General features: G+C 34.0%; 1 protein-coding gene across 1 annotated transcript in view; it reads right to left on the bottom strand.

Annotated features, from left to right (window-relative positions):
- Positions 1 to 593: 593 nt before the first annotated feature.
- The window catches only part of dachc (dachshund c), a 78,234-nt gene continuing 56,667 nt past the window's right edge, over positions 594 to 22,160 (bottom strand). The window contains exons 6-11 of the mRNA XM_073842199.1: positions 22,006 to 22,140; positions 8,974 to 9,119; positions 8,742 to 8,889; positions 4,602 to 4,745; positions 2,073 to 2,141; positions 594 to 1,473 (exon numbers count right to left, since the gene is read on the bottom strand). Coding sequence (XP_073698300.1) covers positions 1,436 to 1,473; positions 2,073 to 2,141; positions 4,602 to 4,745; positions 8,742 to 8,889; positions 8,974 to 9,119; positions 22,006 to 22,140 — 680 coding nt within the window. The 3' untranslated portion in view covers positions 594 to 1,435. The remainder of the gene's footprint in view (positions 1,474 to 2,072; positions 2,142 to 4,601; positions 4,746 to 8,741; positions 8,890 to 8,973; positions 9,120 to 22,005; positions 22,141 to 22,160) is intronic.

The following is a 22,160-nucleotide window of genomic DNA, read 5'->3' as shown; positions in this document are numbered from 1 at the left end:
ACATAAAATTACAAAATTTTTACCAGTGGTAAACAAGACAAAGAGTGCCTTTTTGTGTTGTATGTAAAATAAAATAAAGTTAAATGAAATAGAATAAAATAATAAAATCAATTACTGTAAAATTACAAAATTTTGGAAGGAAAAAGAAACTGCTAGATTTTACCAGTGGTAAACAAGAACAAAAGGGTCTTTCTTTCTTGCAATTAAATAAAATAAAGTAAAATAGAATAGAATAGAATAGAATAGAATAGAATAGAAAAAATATATAAATGACAGTAAAATTACAAAATAAAGTAATATTTCTTGGACATAAAATTAATATTTTTTACCAGTGGTAAACAAGACAAAGAGTGTATTTCTGTCATGTAAAATAAAATAAAGTAAAATAAAAGAGAATAAAATAATAAAATAAATTGCTGTAAAATTACAAAATAAAGTAATATGTCTCAGAAGGAAAAAAACAATCTTTTACCAGCGTTAAACAAGAACAAGAGTGGCAGAGTATTCGTATTTCACTACTTTGATTTAGTGTTGCTGTAGAAGTCACACAAAACAAGTATCAGTCAGTCAGTTTTTGAAACGTATCCCTTGTAAAGCGTGTGGGAAAAATCTTTATTGTATTCCAGATGGACAGGACAGAAGTAACGACATGCCAGCATGCTCTCCATGTCGAGTAGGATAATAAACGGCAACTGAACAAAAAAATAACTTAGATACAAGAAATCTTATTAAAAACGTTTGTATTGATTTCCTAAATCTACAGCGTACAATGCACAGTAGCATGTCTACACTTTTATGTACATACGTATTTGATGAATTTTGAGACAAATCTGCTATGATCCCATATACAACAATGCCAAAAAAAGAAAGAAAAAAATCTGGACAGCTATGCCTTCTTTTTGAAAGAACAAACAGATACACAATACGCATTTAAATGCAGTGCCTATATTTGATAAATAACTAAATAAATTCAAATCTCTCTTCAGACACCTCTCTCACAAAATCATGTTTTGAAATGGACTTAAAATGTGAAATGGTCGAAGGGCGTAGAATGGCAAAGTCTGATTTGAATATTTCATCCGTCAGTGTAGTCAGGCAAATTTAAATGCTTTATAAAAGTGTTTTTAATTTCTCAGTGTTGCGAAAAGTCCCCTGGAAACCTGGTTATTCAGCCAGGTGCGCGTTTGCGATAGCATTTTCTTCTCGGCCATCTCATGAGGATAGGTGACTCACGCCTCATTCTACTGAATGCTGACTTTCAATGGCCATAATAATCTTGTCAAGTCCTTGTGCTGTAACACACTGACATCAGCCTATAAAATTGCCTCATTGTCTTCCATCAATCCTCCAGCAGAATTGCAGACGTTATTTACCAGGCAATTGACTACGGTCTCTTCTATACAGTATGAATGCATTTACTCCTTGTCTTCATTCTTCAGTACATCATTGTGGACTTCAGAAAGAGTCTTCCATCTGTGGAGAAAAATAAACAGTACGAATGAAGCTTGACTGATATAATGAACGGACGGAAATCCATAATGTTCTACCATGTGAGGACTGAGAGAGGAGATGAAAGGATTGTTAAAGGAGAAGATGCGGTATTTGAATAAATGTCAAAGACAACAAAAAAATAGCCCTTCTCTCGCTTTCCTCTCAACCAAGACGAAAAGAGAACGCAAACCCTTTGAAAGATTAATTACAACATGTAGATTATGTAAATTATGCCCATGCAAATATTTCATGAGGACAATTAAGGGAGCCATTAATTACTGCTCCTCTTTTTTGTCGTTATTCTTATCCTTTTTTTCTTTTTGCACCAGTGTCATTTAATTTCTTTTAAAAAAGGCTTGTGACACTTCATTGGGGCTCTGTTTACATTATCATATACATTTTCAAACAACAGAACATAATGGACACCATCTAGATCCCGTATCCATTATGGTATCCATCTGCGGTGGTTATTTCTTTCAAGACTTTGAAGATTATAAAGGAAAACACATTTAAATATAGATCCACCAAGAAACAATACAACGGAACATGAAAAGATGAAATGTCCTTTCAGACATCTGTACCTTGTATTGTTCTGTCAGTGTCTGTTTTGCTGCTGTTATGGTTTGTCTCCATTTCCTGCTGAGGAGGGTCTGTTAACATGAAAACAGTTGCCTTAATTAAGTGTCTGTTTTTTCTCTTCAGATACCAGTAAAACATTTTAAAGTGTAGCTACAATACTGGTCTATTTAGCTGTCACGTCACATGGCTTTCCCGGGAGACCTGGGATTGTAAAACCATTTGGTTTAATGTCTGTACGTTTTGTGCGATGTATCTAATTTTCTAAACTTAAGTTGTTTTGAAATCTGCAACTTTATCTACGAACTGTGTTCCATTAAAAAAACGACATACAGTGAAACCAAAAATTATTCAGACACCAGATAATTTTAGATATTTTTTTACTAGTGGGTGCAGGACACTATAGTTCATTTATGTAAGTGAGGACAGCAAAATAATGTAAAGTGTGACATATTACACCCATAAATTCTTCATACAGTGGACTACCAGTAAAACAATTTGGGACCAAAAATTATTCCGACATTTTGACCTGACTGTGTTTTTTCTTTAATTGCTAATGCAATCTTTTAATACTACAGACTGAACAAAATTAAGCATTGCTTGGTAATTGCTCAACAAAGTATTGATAGTTGTGTAAATATTGTCATACTAAGAATTGCCTGAATTTTTGGTTGATTGTAATCCATTACATACCTTTCTATCAAAGCTATCTGACATTATCAAGATGAATTTGTTCTGACACAGTTCTTGCCATATTTAATTACCATTTTCTAAACTATAGTGAATAAATCGTGATAATGTGAGAAATGTTGACGGTGTCTGAATAAATTTTGGTTTGACTGTATAGAAAATTACTTAGAAAATATAAAATATAGAAAAATATTAGTTTAATTTTGTACATTAATTTAATCTGTTCATCACATTTAATTCAACACATATTTTAAGCATTTTATTTAAAAAAAGGTACAAAAATATATTTTTCTAACCCTTTAACTGTCAGCCCCCATTTTTGAACATATGGAAACATGAAAGTGCACTTTCCAAACTTAAATTGTTGTAATTCATGAATGCTTTTGAATATAGACCTAAGGTTAGATTTTTTTTTAAAGAAGACAATCAGCAGATTATTGCAGGAATCATTTTAAAATATGAAAGTATCAAAAAGTTATAAAAGTTTACATTTACAGTAAAGAAACTGTAAAAAAATTTTTATTTTATATAAAATAAGTATTTTACATAACAGGTTTTACTCTAAAATAAAAGCTATAAAATTAAAACCAGATGTCTTCATAAGTTATGTTCCAAATTTGAAGTTGATATAAAAAATTGAGGTTCCTGTGAGATTTAATTTAGGGCGTTATACCACCGGGTGCCATTCAAATTTCATTGTCACAACTGTCACAAATGTCTAAATTTTCTCTGTCAAAATGACTTATATCACAAAATAACCCACAAATATGATATCTAGAGACTCCTTTCCAGCGATATCGCTGCTTCAGAATTATAAGGTTCTATCTGCATTCTGAGCAGAGATATTGAGCTTCACAGTTTTTTTGCGTTCCATAGACTTCTGTAGATATGTTTTCTAAAAATTGTTGCCCAAAATGTACACAGCTTACAAAAGAATCATCACATTTATAATGTTGTCACAGAATAAGAATATGTGAATAACTTCCAAGGTGACAACATGTATTTTATCATAAAAAAGAATTTAAAGTATTATTTCCATGATAACGCAATTTCTGATTTTAAAATGGTCTCTACAGGATGAATTTTGAGGTTTTAAGCTTTCAAACAATATATAATTTATGACGATTAGAAACAAATAGGTTACAAGTAATGTTACAAACATCCCTGTTAATTGGTTCAGCCATAATGTTTCTCACTTTTTTTAACAGTTAGGTAAACGTTTGGAGTACATTTTATACATCAATTTAAACAAACAAAATCTGCTAATTAAGTACCATTTATCATTCAACAAGCATTAACCTGGTTACATATCAAATTATAATCCAGATGTTTAAGTTATAGATCCCAAAAAAAAGAAAATTTTGTCATTAATTACTCAGCCTCAGCCTTAAGGTATCTATTTTGCGTTGTGGTAAATCTCATGATTTGCGTCTCAAAGATCTCATGCGTCAAAGACTGACACGGAGGAGAAGAAGAAGTTGTTATTTTTGTTTTCTTTGCGCACAAAAAGTATTCTCGTAGCTTCATAAAATTACAGTTGAATCGCACATCTCACATGGACTATTTTAACCATGTCCTTACTATCTTTCTGAGCCTTGAACGTGTCAGTTGTGTTGCTGTCTATGCAGGGTCAGAAAGCTTTTGGATTTCATCAAAAATATCTTAATTTTTGTTTTCGAAGATGAATCTTATGGGTTGGGAATGACATGAGGGTGAGTAATTAATGACAGGGTTTTTATTTTTGGATAACTCTCCCTTTTAGACCCTTCATTTTTATTAGGCAGACACTTAAAGTTTGTACCGTTAGCTCATAAGGGTGGTGGTCATGTGGTGTGCATTCTAACCGTTTTGAGTGGGTGATCTCTCAGTGCAGGCTGTCCGCTGCAGGTTCTGCTCAGCCTGGTCTCTTCTCTTGGACTCGACCTCCAGAGCCTCCTGCAGTTTCCTCTTGGTCTTCTTCTCTTTCTTCAGCCGCTTCTGGATGAGTGCTGAGAAAAGCACATATGGAAAAAAATAAATAATACAAATAATAACTAATAGGAATGTACACCACTGTTCAAAACTGTTGGAAACGGTAAGATTTTTAAAGAAGTCTCTTATGCAAAGGCTACATTTGTTTGATCAGAAATACAGTAAAAATATGAAATATTATTATTAATTTTAAATAACTGTTGTCTTTTGTAATATGTTATACAATGTACTTTATTTTTTTTTGCAGCATTTACTCCAGGCTTTAGTATCACATGATCCTTCAGAAGTAATTCTGATATGCTGATTTGCTGCTCTAGAAATTCAGTCTTTCTTAATATTACCAATGTTGAAAACAGTGCTGATTCATATTTTTTGAGGAAATTGTGATACTGATGAATAGTAAGTTTGAAAGCATTTGAAATACACTTGATACACTTCAGTGAACACTTGACTAAAATCATTAATTAAAAAAAAAAAAACTCATAACCCCAAATTTTGAACAGTAGTGTGTTTTATAGTCTTATATCTTATATAGCATTAAACTAAAATGACTTTGAAAAACTTTACGCTACTGGATAATTGAAATAACATTACATCAAATCCCACATCACAGCAAACAGTAATTATAGCAAACTATGAAAAGCTGTTCCACATGCCCTTATTCAGCCTTTCACTAAATACTGTGTCTGATGTAACGCACATCTAATGTGAAACTAGGCTGGAGCCCAGTGGAACATGTTAATTTTCCAGTTTGCAGTAAGAGCTTAATTCAGACGGCACAATCAGCAGAAAAAAGAAGAAGAAGAGCTTTCTGTCTGATAGATGTGAGTCTTTCCTCTTTGAGTGATCTAGGAGCAACCTTCTTCTTCTTCTTCCTAATCTTTTCTCTGACCACCGGGTATAAAACACAGAAACCGATTCGAAGTCAGTTGGCTGGAGTATAAAGACATCTCTCACTAATGGAAGAGCCAGTTGATTTGATGAATTATGCAGGAGATTCATTATCCTCATCAAATGTGATGCGGCGAATATTAACACGGCAATTCTGTTTACGCTGATAATAAATCATTCACACTAATATCATAATATGTACTTGTAATTACAAAGGGTAATTCTCAGTGTCTCTATGTGTGTGTGTTTGTGTGCGCGGCTGAAGGAAAGTGCTGAATTTGCAGTAACATGACTATCTGGAGCACAATGCGGGCGACAGGAGAATACGAGATGAGGGGCTCTCTAATTAAACAACATTCATTAATGGTGCATGTTGCCCTGTCACCTTCTTTAATGATTCCGCCGTTTTATGACGGCTGTCTCGGAGGTTTCTGATTTATGTCGACTGCGATTATATGTACATTCTGGAGAACAGAAGATTAAGAGATTAAATTGAGTGTAAATTTATTTGTTAGTAAACGTGATGTGAAAGCTCAAGTGACCGACAGTTAGATGCGAGAACCTGTTTTACTTGTTTTTGTGATGTGGGCCGACAACATTACATGTAACTGAAGATGAGCTCTTCTTTCAATGCAGATGCAATTTCAAATATGAAAGTGCAAACCTCTTTTTCCTGTTAAATCCTTATTTTGAGTGGAATCACTACATTTGCAACAGCTTATCTTGCAGACATCTGTCATGCATAATGCACATGAAAACTTGCTGATAGCACATGTATGCTGCCAAGGCGTTGTGTTATGCTTTGCACAAACATTGCCCATGAAAAGAGAAAATGTACTAGGTTTTTAGAAATGAGTTCAAAAGAAATACATGAAATGCAAATTTGTATTCATGTTTCATACGGATTGGAAAGCATATATACCATTTTGAAGAAAAGTGCATGTCATTTTTTATTTAGTACTGATCTGAATAGGATATTTCCCACTGTTTCAGCATTTTTGTGTATTTAAAACCCTTTCCAACAATGACTGTATGATTTTGAGATCCACTGAGGACAACTGTGGACAACGATGCATTAAGAATCAGGGGTGCAAACTTTTGAACAGAATGAAGAATCCCGAGCTCTTAATGCATGTTTTTTCCTTCTGGAGCATCAGTGAGCGTTTGAACCTTATGTAATAGTTGCATATTAGTCTCTCAGTTGTCCTTAGTGTGAAAAAATGGATCTTAAAATCAAACAGTCATTGTTGGAAAGGGTTCAAATACACAAAAATGCTCAAAAACCAAAGAATTTGTGGGGCCTGAAGGAGTTTTCTGAAGAACAGTAAGCAGTTTAACTGTTCAGGACAAACAACTCATAACCACTATCACAAAACAAAAAAACACAGCTGTGGATCATTCAGGAAACAAGACATTATTAGGAACCAAGTCTGTGTAAACTTTTGAACTGGCTAAGTTTTTATAAATACAACTATTATTTTCTCTTGTGGACTATATGTAAATGTATTTTATGTGAAATATGTTATTCATGTAAGTACTAAATAACAAATAACATGCATTTTGTATGATCTCTCTTATTTTGGTCAAACAATTAACATTTTGCAGATTCTGCAAGGTGTATGTAAACTTTTGACCTCAACTGTAAATCTTTTACATTTGAAATATATTTAATATTTATATTTTTTTTTTACTTTTTTTTCTTCCAATATAATGATATTTCAAATAATGAAATATAATATATTATATTTTTGGGAAGTAGCACCACATGGCATGCTACAACCTGAACTAACTTTGCATTGTCATAAAAAGGTCAAATGATCTGATTTATTATAGGAAATATATGGACCTTGAAACAAAGCCAAGTTCTTCTCTATTTCCTGTTTTTCTGCATTTATGTCAGCACTTTATGCAAACTTTGGTCAGTGTATGTATGAATTGTATTTTTCATTTAAATAAATTAATATGAATCCATTTTTATTAAATAAATTAATAGATCAGGGGGAAAAAACAGCAACATGTCATCGACCCACATCTACCTTCATTCCAAATGTTAAAGGAACAGTTCACTCCAAAGTAAGAGCTCAGTTACTATTTATTCATTCTCATGTTATTCCAAACCCATATGCGATTGGAACACTTAGGTAGACATTTTTGAAAAAATAGTTACACAGCTCTTGCCAGTCATCAAGAGTTCATGGTGACCACCACTGCCAAAATGACAAAACCACAGTAAAAGCATTATTGGATGAACTGTTACTTTAAACATTAAAAATGCAGTCAAATGTTAATCAAACTTCTAAAATAGGATATGTAACAATGTATTGCTGATCAGGGAAGATGAACACACTGAATAGACATCTTGGTGACATTCACTACTGTTTAAAAGTTTGGGATTAGTACGATTTCTTAATGTTTTTGAAAGAAGTCTTTACTCCAGTCATCAGTAATGGCCATCTTTTGTAGTTTTGACTATCTCAATCACACATTGGTGGGTGGAGTTAGTGTAAATAGACACTCCATATTATATTAAAATTGCTGATGATTTGGTGATTGTCAGATGATAGTCATGGTTCAGCGGTAGATGATTTTATTCAATGGTGTGATGTGTCATTTTTAAACATTAATGCTTCTAAAACAAAAGATGTTCATTAATTTCTGTAAGAGGAACTTGGTACCTTTGCTGCCTGCTGTCATAAAGAGAGGTAGAAGTGGTCAAGCATTACAAATGTTTAGGGACTGTATTCGATGATAAATTACGGTTTTAAGCAAACACTGACATTAGAGGGAAAGCTCTTCAGCGTATGTATTTTCCTGCATCAGAAAGTTTGGAATCACATGAAGGTGAGTAATTAATGACAGAATTTTCATTTTTGGGTGAACTAACCCAAAGGAACATCACACAAATGTTTGAACACAGCGGTGATGAGTAAAAGCCATGTTACCCAACCACTGTTTTCTGAATTTCAAATGCTTTTCAACTACCATTGGTTTCTATTGGTAACGACGGAAATTGCGACCATATTTGCTTTTAGGAAACGCACTCCTGACCAGAGGTCTGTACAGAAATCCACTTCCTAAACAGAGAATTGTGTAAGACAGGTCTCAAAGCAGCTAATAATCACCTCTGTTTTTCTGCTCGACGCAGAGCTGCCTCTCCAGCGTCTCTCGCAGCTCTCTCTCTCTGTACAGCTCCATCTTCAGCTCAGTGCGCTCCAGCTGGACCTGCTTCTCTTGTGCCCGTGCATTATCGATTGCCACCTTTAACAGACCCTGGTAAAGAAAAAAGGGCGTCAGGTTTGCAGTGTAAAGCTTTACGCTTAGTATATTTTATAACTTTTGAAATATTGTATATACCTGTATGTTGGTGAGGAGGGTTTCTATGGAGGACAGACCCTCGGGAAAGAGCAGCGGAGCAGGGAATCCTGGGGGTAATGTTGACCCAGAATGAGACACTCGCTCATAGCTGTCTCGAGATGTTGGGGTGCAGAGGACATTTTCTTCTGTCATAATAGAAAAACAGCACATTAATAACAGCATATATATTTATATATGTTCACATACATACACTGCCACTCAAAAGTTGAGTGGTTTTTTTTTAAAGTCTCTTATGCTTATCAAAATTCCATTCATTTGATCAAAAATACAGAAAAAAGTTACATTATTATCCTTCAGAAATCATTCTAATATACTGATTTATTACTTTTATTATCAGTTTTGGAAACAGTTGTGCTGCTTAATACTTTTTTTTTTTTTTGCATCCTGTGATACTTTTCTCAGGATTATTTGATGAATATAATGTTACAAAGAAGCATTTATTCAAAATATAAATCTTTTCTAACAATATAAGTCTTTACTAATCACTGTTTATAGATTTAACACACCCTTGCTGAATAAAAGTTTTCATTTCAGTCAAAAAAAAGACAGAAAGAAAAAAATTACTGACCCCAAACAAACAAAGGTTGTTAAAATTTATGTATTACATGTTCCCAAAAAATATTAAGCAGCACAACTGTTTCCAACATTGATAATAAATCGGCATATTAGAGTAATGATGCTAAAATTTAGCTTTGCATCACGGGAATGCATTCTATTTTAAAGTATACTGAAATAGAAAACCACTATTTTAAATTCCAATGATATTTTACAATATTACATTTTTTTCTGTATTTTTAACCAAATAAACGCAGCCTTCATGAGCAGAAAAGTCTCCTTTAAAAAGCATTAAAAATCGTACTGATCTCAAACTTTTGAGGGGCAATGTATATGTATGTACTTTTTAATTTTAATAATTTCTAATACTTTTATTCAGCAAGAATGCAATTAATCATTACGTGTACAAAATATTTATATTCTAAATAAATGCTGTTCTTTTGAACTTCTATTTATCAATGAAACTTAAAAAAAAACAATATTGACAATAATAAGAAATGTTTCCTGAGAAGCAAATCAGCATATTAGAATGATTTCTGAAGTATCGCCTGACACTAAAGACTGGAAAAACAGCTGCTGAAAATCTATAGGAATTGACTACATATTAAAATATATTACAATAAAAAACTATTTTACAATTTGACAGTTTTTTTCCTGTATTTTTGACCAAGTAAATGCAGCCTTGGTGAGCAAAAATTCTTATTTTTATTCACAAATATTTACAAATGTGTGGATATTTGGACACTTTAATTCTTAAGCAAGTTCTCTATATTCTAAGTATGTTTATAGATCTTCTCTGAAACCACACTGACTCTCCACATCCTAATATCCAGTGCTCAGTCTTTTATCCATGAGTCTTGAGAGCAGAACGCTAGCGTCATAATAATTCAAGGTCATTACGCATCAGTGCTACTGTGCTTCTAGTGCACTCCATGTAGATTTTTTCTTCAAATGCCAGTCCATTCATCTGCGGAGAATCAGCAATGTCTTTAGTTAAATCAACTTAGTTTCAATAAAGCCACTACACACTGGTTCTGGTACAGTTTTGCAGTCACAGAGGAAGTAAATCTGGTTTAAATTAAGCCACAGCAGATCCTCCCACTATATAATGACTCTAAATCTGTTCTCAGGTTTAGTCACAGCTATATTAGGACATTCATAACACCTAAAATATGACTGTAGCATATTACTGATGACTCCAGAGCAGCGTTTTGTAATATTGCTCACTACTATAAAAGAGAGACATAAAGGATTCTCAACAAAAGTTTCTTGTGTTATCCCTTTGTGGCAATAACTTCTCCATTACAACAATCCGGTGTCATCAGAAGGCTTAGAACGAAGACAAACTTGAGAACACTGACCAAAGCACTTAAAGCACAGGAAGAGGCTGAGATACAGAGCACCAAGAAATGTGGTTTTTGATCAGACCGAAGCCTTGATCTTGTCATTGTCACTCACTTCAAAGAGTTTGCTAATGTATGGGGCCTCCTGCTACTATCCAGAACTAACAACAACACCAGAGACAGTCGATCGGACAATTTTATCTTTCTCCTCCTCTCATCTCTGCCACTTTACCGATATGATTTTAATCTTTAATTAGCCGTGGGCTAATCTTTATGAATCACACATCATTTAATATTTACATTTTTGATTTTTATCTTAATTTGGTGGAAAATTACAGTCTGATATTCAGTACTAAATCAATTATATGCACTTTGCTGTATTTTTTCCTGCAAATAATAGTTGGCAGTGTGTTTAAACGGGTCATAAGAAATCAAATTTGCCTTGATCTTTTGGCTTATAAGGGGTATTTGTACCATTAAAACATCCTGCAAATTTCATAGCTTAAAACGTCCTCTTCAATATCAACAAGGCATTTATTTAATCAAGCTCCAAAAACTTGTTGGGATCTAAGGTGCAAGGTGACTTCACCTGGGCACCAAAATGTGCATAAACACTGCCTCCAGAGCAAGGCATCGACGAATAGTCATCTTCTCGCCACAGGCCCAGCCCACTGGCGGTCAGTAGCTTAATGGCAACTAGAAATTACAATCACTGCCGCTATCTTGTCTACACTGGATACAGTATACAGATGCATGTTCGCTTTCTAAAACAGTCCACACACTTGAGTGTGTCACCAATAGGACAAATGCAGTAAAAGAACATTTGATTTAAGCAGCTCATTCGCATCTTTGTACAGATATGTGGATAGGCATGCCAGATTGTGTCCGAGGATTGTTCGGACTTCGGAGCATGTTGTTTTGTAAATAAGGCACAGTTACATGGACAGTTCACAAAGAAACATTTGTTGAAAGATTAACTGGTACTAGATCTGACTGCAGCTGCATCACAAACTGTAAGTAAATTATTTCATATGCTTTGCTTGGAAATTACTGTTTTTTTTATTCATGTTTTATTCATTTAAACACTTACATGCAATAGTGAGAGGGTGTTGATACTGTTTCCTATGCAATGACGTTAGCCAATCAGAACAGTGTCCGATTACTGAGAGGCCTTAAAGGACCTGTCCTTAAAAACAGGTCGTTTTAGACAGAGGGTCAAAATGAAGGTTAAAAATTATCAATTTTCCACATATTTATTTGTTTTTTGTCCGAAAAACTTCATTAACATTATAAGTAAACCTCAACAAATATATTAAAGAGTACTTTAAGAGTACAAACACAGGCAACTGTGGCTATTTTTTTTATCAATGCTCAGATATTTTTTACTACAGTAAAAATAGCATTTGTTATTAATACACTATCAGTTAAAAGTTTGGGCTCAGTGGGATTCTCGGTAAGAAGTCTCTTATGCACATCAAGGTTGCATTCATTTGATTAAAAATGCAGTAAAACAGTTATATTGTTGAATTCTATTACAATTTATAAGAACTATTTTCTATTGCAACATGTTTTAAAATGTGAGAAATAATTTTAATTTATGCTGATTTGCTGCTGAAGACAAGTATTTCCTATTATTATCGCAGTTGGCAACAGTTATGCAGCTTCATATTTTGGTGGAAACCATGATCTTTTTTTCATGATTCTTTGCTAAATAAAATGTTCACTTTATCTGAATAGTGTGTTTTTGCACAAGTAAACAAGATGCCATTTGCTATTTGTTGCTATTTATACCTGGTGTGAACAGTATTTAACACTGTTTACTATCACTATTCACATGTTTTTACACTTAAAATGAATATCTGCTGCCATAATGTTTGACACATGGAATTTAACTAACATTAACAAATAATAATAAATAGTGTAATAGGTGTATTGATCATTGTTTGTTTATGTTAGTTAATACATTAATTATGTTAACAAATGACACCTTATTGTAAAGTGTTACCAAAGTTTTAGTCCACTATTTATGAAATTAAACATAATTCTGCTGTCAACTTGTCATGATTTTAATAAAAATACAGTTGTTCATTTTTTTTCATGTTAGTTCACAGAGCATGAACTAATGTTAACAAACAAAACTTGTGATTTTAATAATGCATTAGTAAATGCCTAAATTAACATTAACTAAGATTAATAAATGCTGTAAGAATAATGCTGTTTATTCTTAGTTAATGTTAACTAATGTAACCTTATTGTAAAGTGTTACCAAAAATGTTTATCTTAAAGCCAATTCACACCAAAGATGCAGACCAACAGAGACATAACAATACTTGTGGGTATGATATTTTTGGCCTTAATAAAACCAGTTCAAATGTCATTTTAAGGTAACATGTTTTCTTTTTCAGTGCAGCAATAATTACCAGTGTAAATATACTGCTGGCCAAGATTTATATTTGTAATTTACACCTATGCAGGGTTTCTCTAGCAAAAGAAATGAGAACTATTAGACTATTTTGTTAGCCTAGGGCTGCACTATTGTACCAATCAAAGCTGTTTTAATACATTTGCACAGTGAGACCAGATGGGCTCTGTTCGTTTTGTAAGGCTGTATTAAAGCATGGGGTTTACGCAGGTATCCATAGTTCTGTAGTGGTAATAACCAGCCCTGTGTATGCTAATAAAAAATGTCAGCAGGGAAGCCGGAGAAAGGTGACTTTCTGTTCTAACACAGCTGATCTATTAGCATAATACTGTACTGCCATATGGCGCTGGCATTACAATTATATACTGTAGGGTAGGGCATGCAAGTTCAAAATTATTGAACTGCTGTAACAAGTCTGCATCAAAAGAAAAACTTCAAAATCTTTAGGGCTGTCTAACTACATCTGGATATAGACTATATATAGTCAGCTGGACATTCTCCACTGCAACAATATTGTGTTTTTGTGTGATGTAAGCATTAAAGCTCAGGTTGAAAGATTGATGGTTTGATCGCCACAAGAAGCAAGGCATGTTCTTGTCACTGTTCCCTTGAGCAAAGCGTTTAACTGCAGATTTCTCCAGAGGGACTGTCCCTTTAATTACTTCACTGCACCATTTATGCCATTATCAAGTGTGTGGGCCTGACTGTGTGAGAGTAAATAGCAATTCCATTTTTTTTTTCTGAAACAGCATTTCAAAAGCCTAATATGTCACTACATGTATTTAAGGAATAGTCACTCAAAAATAATATAATAAATCAAAAATAATATAATAAATATATATATACAACTATATAACTGTATAACTGCATAAGTTTTAAAGTGTTATCAGTTTGCATTCTTGCAAGGGTTTTGAAATTGTACATGTTTTACGTGAAAATTGCACCAAAACAAACAAACAAAAAACTGTTAGTAAATCGTGGCCACATTATAGCCATCATATTTAGTTCAATTGTGCCCATTAAACAATAAAATTAATTAGCATATTGTGGCCACAATTTAAATATACCCAAGGAATAAATAAACAAATTATTCACTCTTGGCCATTATATACACTACCAGTCAAAAGTTTTTTAACAGTAAGTCTTTTCAAGACGTCTCTTCTGCTTACCAAGCATGCATTTATTTGATACTGTTGATTTGATAACTGTTTTATATTTGAATATATTTTAAATAGTAAATTATTCCTATGATCAAAGATACATTTTCAGCATCATTACTCGATCCTTCAGAAATCATTCTAATATGCTGATTAGCTGTTCAAGAAACATTTTTATTATTTTTTATCAGTATTTAAAACAGTTGAGTACATTTCTTTCAGGATTCTTTCATATAGAATAGAAAGATCCAGAGAATTTAGAATTTCAGAATTTATCTGAAATAAAAAGATTTTGTAACATCATACACTACACCATTCAAAAGCTTGTAGTTAGTATAATTTTTTAGAGATTTTATTTTATTTAGCAAGGATGTTTTAAATTGATCAAAAGTCATGATAAAAACATTTATAATGTTACAAAAGATTTCTATTTCAGATAAATGCTGTTCTTTTGAACTTTTTATTCATCAAAGAAGCCTGAAAAAATTCTACTCTGCTCTTTTCAACATAATAATAAATGTTTTTTGAAATCAGAAATCAGAAATCTGAAATATTACAATGATTTCCGAAGGATCGTGTGACTGGAGTAATGATGCTAAAAAATTTAGCTTTGAAATCACAGGAATAAATTACATTTTAAAATATATTCAAATAGAAAACGGTTATTGTAAATTTCAAAAAGTTACTGTTTTTGCTGTGCTTTGGATCAAATGCAGGCTAAGTGAGCCAAAGAGACTTTAAAAAACATTAAAAATCTTACTGTTCAAAAACTTTTGACTGGTAGTGTAGATTTTTCCTTCATGTCATATGTATGACTTAACAATTAAAACAGTAGTTGCGTTTCCATTACAGATTTGCACAAAACTTTGTCGCTATTTTATAAATGTCAAATAAAAAGTATTGCGAAATGACTGCGTTTCCATTAACCAATGTTATGCGACTGAAACTTATTTTTTTCCTCTCGCGAAAAGTCATTCCAAAGACTCAATGGATACAAAAAGTTCAGAAGTTTGGGGTCTGTAGGATTTTTTATTTATGTTTTTGAAAGAAGTCTCTTCTGCTCACAAAGACTGCATTTATTTAGTCAAAAATATAGTAATATTGTGAAATTTTTGTATTTAAAATAACAGTTTTCTTGGTGTATATATTATAAAATGTACTCAGATACAAAGCTGAATTTTCAGCAGCCATTACTCCAGTCTTTAGTGTCACATGATCCTTCAGAAATCATTCTAAATATGCTGATTTGTTCAAGAAACATTTTTTACTATATGAATGTTGATCAACTTAATTAATTTTTTAAAGCTCCAGTCCACATCCTTTTGTAACTGCATGGACGTTTTTTTTGTGTTCCACTGAAGACAGTAAGCCAGGTTTGAAATGACACAGGGTTTATTTTTGGGGTGGTGAGGTCATACACAGCCAGTCTGTAGATGAACTTGTAGATGAGACTTCTTGAAGTTTTTAAAACCTAATCCTCACCTTTTTCTTTCCCATTCTTACATTCAGTCTATAGATCTGTCTGTATTTCTTTCTTTCTGTACATCCCATTTTTCATATATACAGTGCCCTCCACTAATATTGGCACCCTTGGTAAATATGAGCAAAGGTGGATGTGAAAATAAATCTGCATAATTTATCCTTTTGATCTTTTATTTAAAAAATTCACACAATTCTAACCTGTCATTGAAGTAAATCAGTACAACCTAGGGGTGAAATCTCATTATGAAATAAATGCTTTTCTCTAGTTCACATTGTCCACTATTATTGCCACCCAATTATTTCAACATCCTTTTCCCAAGATAGACATTCTGAGTTTTCTCCAACACTGTCTTATGAGTTTGGAGAACACCTGACAAGAGATCAGAGACCAATCCTTCAAACAGAATCTCTCTAGATTCTTCAGAATCTCTCTCTAGTCTTCCAAGCTTCATGTTGGTGCTTCTTCTCTTCAGTTTCTATACAGGGTTCAGCTCAGGGAACTGGGACGACCATGGTAGAAGCTTCATTCTGTGCTCAGTGACACAATTTTTGTGTTGATTTTAATGTTTGTTTTGGATCATTGTTCTGCTGGAAGATGCAACCATGGCCCATTATAAGATTTCTAACAGAGGCAGTCAGGTTTAGATTTTTTATCTGCTGGTATTTGATAGAATCCATGAAGCCTAAAAAAGATGTACAGGACCTCCGGCAGAAAAATAGGTCCACATCATTAAAGACCCAGCAGCATTTTTAACCCTGGGCATGGGGTACTTTTTTTATCCCTGTCTGCACCAAAAACATCTGGAGGGTTAGCTGCCAAAAAGCTCATTTTTAGTTTCATCTGACCATAGAAGCCAGTCCTGTTTGAAGTCCCAATCAGGTCTGACAAGTGAATATGCTGGAGTTTGTTTTTGGGTGAGCCAGCAGGATTTTTTCTTGAAACCCTCTGGAGCAACATGTGGTGATGTAGGGGCTGTTTGATCATTTTATTTTAGGCTTTCTGACCCCAAGACTCAACAATTCTCTGCAATTCTCCAACTGTGATCCTTGGAGAGTCTTTGGCCACTCAAACTCTCCTCCTTATCATGCATTAGGATAATATAGACACGCGTCCTCTTCTAGGCAGATTTGTAACATCTTTAGTTGATTGGAACTTCTCAATTATTGCCCTGATGGTGGGAATGGGGATTTTCAATGCTTTAGCTCTTTTCTCACAGCCACTTTCTATTTTGTGAAGCTCAACAAACTTGTTCTGCACATCAGAACTACATTCTTTGGTTTTACTTCTTGTGATGGATGATTAAGGGAATTTGGCTTTTGTGTTCCTCATATTTATAATCCTGTGGAACAGAAAGTCATGACTGGACAATTTTATACTCCTTGCCACCCTGGTGTGCTAAAAAAATTGTAATATTAATGGGAATATACTTTAGAGATATTTTACTTAGACAAATTTTTAGGGGTGCCAACAATTGTGGCCAACGTGAACTATAGAAAAACATTTATTTCATAATGAGATATCCCCCCCATTTTCCACCGTTTTACTTCAATGAAAGGTTACAATTTTGTGAATTTATTTTCACAGTCACTTTTGCTCATATTTACTAAGGGTGCCAATATTAGTGGAGGGCACTGTACATTCTCATTATTTAACCCCAAGCATCTTTTGTATTTTTGTTCTTGAATGTCCTTCGCTTTAAAAATATGCATTAAAAAGCTCAGCCCAGCTCATTGCCCATACTGTATTTAAAGCATATATATACCAGAGGATCCATTTAAACAAGTAGGTGCTCAAAATCTCACCTTCCCTTGTGCCTGATAAGGTCTGATTAGATTTACTCACCCCTCCCTTATCTCTGCAGATTCACTTAGCTGACCAAAGCATCTTAATCTCACACTATCTGATCTTCACATCTTGGCAGAAGAGAGATGCCTCTGTCACATTCAAGGTGTTTCAAAGAGGGAAAACAATCGGTCTCCCGCTTCCGCCGGCTCTCGCTCACTGTCAACTCCCCTCACTGCCGATCTCCCTCTCTTTGCTCATCGTCCTCCCCTCCCTCCCCTCTCCTCTAGGGTTCCTAAAAGCATGGTGTCTGCTGGAATGTGATTAGTGTTGGCCGCCGGAGCACTCAGCGGGAGGAAGCTTGCGCCGTGCCGCTGAACTACGGTGCCCCGGAGGGACAATCAGTGCTGAGTTAGCACTACTCTCTTTTCTCTTCTCCATCTCTCCCTGTGCCTTCAAATCTGATTGATCCTCCATTGAATTATTAGGGTGTGTGCACTTGCTTTCCAGCAAAAAAAATAAAAAAATACTGGCAGCCTGTTAGATCATAAATGTATCTCCTCAACCAAGGTCACTTTTTTCTCCTCTTGTTTTGGATTCCCTGGGCTAATGAACTTCTGCGTCCACTGCTAAAGCCCTCCACAGTCAGCATGAGAGAGCGAGCGGAGACTGAATGAAGGTTGAAAAGCTCGGAGGCGGATAAAGGACTCGTCTTTGAACTCCTCTGTCTTTGACAAGCCATAAAGAAGAGATACAACTTCTGATCTTCACACTTTCAGCACTGCCCCTAAAGATTAATTTCAGGAACATGAAGGTGGAAGTTATCCTTCAGTCTAGCGACTGGTAAAGGTGTCCTGGCAGTGACTGAGAGTCTAGAATGACGTTCTACAAAGAGAGAGCCATTGATTTTTGAAGTTTCATAAAATCAGCATGCATAAAATTCGAGACGAAACTTCACAAGAGCTCAGCAGGCCTGAAATTGTGCCAAGGGGCTAACTTCAAAATCAAAACTAGTTAAAGGACAGGACATAGTTTTTATGACAGCGAGCCTAACTGTTTAGATTTATGCAGACTTTTGTCAAGTTTATCTTTAAACAAAAATAAAGAATATCATGTGAAGGCCTGTATATGAATTCCACACTCGAATTTGACGCCATTATGCCATTTCGATGTAGTCAATTTCCCTAATAACAAGACCAAACCATCATTATGCTTTTAGACTAAACCTAATGTGTTACTGTATGGTAAAGAGTTCACAATTTCACTGATTAGCACAAACCCATTAGCCCCTGCTGGTTGAAGAAAAAAGCATTTTTCTGCATTGACAGACCTTCTGAAGTAGCTGTGAATTTAGACTATACACAATTTAAAAAAAAAAAGTCCTGCTCCAGCTGACCAACTGCCATTGACATGAAAGTAAAATCAGATGGCTAGTGTTTATTTTCAATTTAGTCAATATTTTCTTCAAAAAATATGCTTTTTTTCTCGAGTTTTTCTCGTCATCAGTATGTTTTAATTACAATAATTCAACCAGGATCATTATTCACATTTACTATTACCAAAAAAAAAAAAAAAAATCTTGATGAAATTAACACTGCTAATGGGTTTCTTTCCTACTTGTCACTACAGTTCAAGACATTGGGGTCAGTAAGATTTTTCCAAGTCTCTTCTGCTTACCAAGGCTGTATTTATTTATTATAATATTGTGATATATATTTACAATAAAAAAGTCTGTTTTCTGTGTAAATATATATTTTTAAAATATAACTTATTCCTGTGATTTCAAAAGCCCTATTCAGGTGGTAATTGTTTCTCATGTGGATGTCTGTAAAAATACATTTAAATGGCACCTCAGTGATAAAACTCATGGATTCGGATTGCGATTTATTTATAGTGTACAAGCAAATTCTGTGATACTACCAACCTAGGAATTCCCTGCTCACATGGCCGGTCGCATGATTGTCTGCTGTGAATAAAATGTCATATGCTGGGAATAATAAGAATAAATTCATATTTAAAAATATCCTATTTGATTATTTAAATCTCCTGTTTAAATATAGGAAAATAGACACACTATTGCTGAAATGGTTGGATTTTATTTCCTAAAATTATGGATTTTATTAAATGTGGAGATTTACAAAAATCACCTTATTAACATAAGGTAAACATAAAACTGATTGGTCTACATTTTGAATGTATGTAATTATATAATACATATGAAGAGTTTATTTGCAAAAAAAGATAAACACATTTTTAACAATTTACAAAAATCTTTTTTTTAACTGTGCATTCTAGTTAATCTCAATCAAACTGCAGTTTATTTTGGTTAAGTCAAAATAACCAAAACAAATACAGCTAACTAACACAATAAAAACATGATAACATAATAAAAAAAACATAATTTTTGAAAAAGAAAAAAAAAGTTATCTGTTTTTCCAAATAAACTTCATATTTTAAAATTGTATTGCATACCTGTTGCTGACCTAATAATGACCCATTTCAAATGTTTACATGCTTTTCTTTTCTTCTTTTTGTTCTTAACAGCTCCTACTCGCTATAGTGAAGCAGTTGTGAAGTATTGTTCATGTAAATGCTTTTCAGCATTTCATCATAAATATATATTATATATATATATATATATATATATATATATAAAAGCAAAGACACTTGAAAGTCTTTACACAAGTGAAGACACAAGTCTCTTTACTCTGATAAAGTAAAGACACTTAAAAAGTACTTTTACAGCAGAGTAAAAATACTTTACTACTGTCTGCCTCTTACAGCGAAGTTCACCAGTTATACCGTGTGGTGTTCGGCAGTAGTCAGAAAGGATTCAAACATAGAATTTTGAATCAATGTCTTCTTGTAAACTCAGAGATGTGGATTCAGATGGCAATTAAATCACCACACAACCTTGGTGTTTGTCAAAAAAAAAAAACAGTAGGTAATTCGGCCAGGAATTTTTACTTGGATGGTAGGAGAAAAACACCAGCATTCTGGATTCGGATGGCAATAAAATCACCAACTAAGCCCTGTAAATGTTGAAAATTGCTTTTGTCCCCATGAGAAACAACTATCGGGCAAAAGCTACATTTTCAGCAGCCATTACTCCAGTCTTCAGTGTCACATGATCCTTCAGAAATCCTGCTGATTTGGCGATTTTTAGCTTTCTTTGATAAACAGAACAGCATTTATTTAAGATATATCTCATAATATATATCATCATCAACATCACCACCTTTTATGCAGTGGCAGCAGTGGTTTAAATCCTTTGTTTTATGCAGGATTTTAGCACCTGTGTGATCTTCATGATTTCAACAAATCCTGAAAGGCTGTGCTCAGTCACACGAAAGCCCCCCTTTCTGATTTCGGGTGCACTGTCTACTCTCGTCTCCACGGCACAATGAGGAAATTGTGCTGACTACTCGTCCTTGCAAAGTCCTCATTAGCCTAATGAAAGCCTTCAAACGCAAAAACCAAACAAGGGTTCTGGGAGGTTATTAGGAAAATTACACCTCCAGGAGGGCCAGGGTAAGGGAGTTGGTTGGGAGGAAGGTGGGGGGGGGTCTTGCTCATTACTTCACGCTCTGCAAATCGCTAACTAATTTAGCCCCACTACCGTGCCATTTCTACCTCTATGGATAATTTTCAAAGAACTGTGAGTGAGAGTGTTCAATGATTTCTCAGAGTACACACATCAAGACTGATGTATGAATAGAAATGAAATATACTGAGTATTAGGTGACACATCAGCGGAATCAGCAATCATTTCCTGCAGTCAATCTAAACCATTGCTGATAAATGATCTGCTAAGCTAAAGGAAAAATATTAGACACAATTTTAAATCTGTTTGGGAAAATGCTTGCGTTTTCCATGACGTTTCTTTCCTGTTATGTAATTCTAAACGTGTTTTTATAACATAGAAGAACAGTAAAAGTGCAGTCATTGCTAAACGTTTTGACCTTGTTGAACTGTAATGTAATAAACTTGTTTTTGCTTCTGAAATAAGCACTTTTTTACTGCTTAGACTGTCATAATCTGAGTTGTTCCCCAGTATCAGACAGAAGGCACCTAAGTAATTAAGTAATAAAATATGGTTTAGTTTTATTTTTAAAATAAACAGCTTTTACAAGCCATGTTAACTATGTATGTTTTATTTTAACAAAAGATAATGTTTGACATCTCTAAAGTGTATTTAGAAATCTTGTCAAATGGCAAATCCTTTGCAAATGCTGTTCAACACAGAATGTAATATTAATGGCATCTAACCTTTTTCTGTTGAAGCCCTCTTTGTTTCATGGCCCGTGTCATGGGTTGCCAGATCCCCCTCCTTTGGTCCTGGTGGTGCACTTGGAGACAGGCCTAACAAGGCGTGTCCAAGAGAAAGACCATTCTGATGTAAATCTAAAGGGAAAGGAGGGGCA

Source organism: Garra rufa, chromosome 6, assembly GCF_049309525.1.
Source record: "Garra rufa chromosome 6, GarRuf1.0, whole genome shotgun sequence".
NCBI classification, from domain to species: Eukaryota; Metazoa; Chordata; class Actinopteri; order Cypriniformes; family Cyprinidae; genus Garra; species Garra rufa.
The sequence above is the reverse complement of the archived record's forward strand: the minus strand, read 5'-3'. Positions and strand labels throughout refer to the sequence as shown.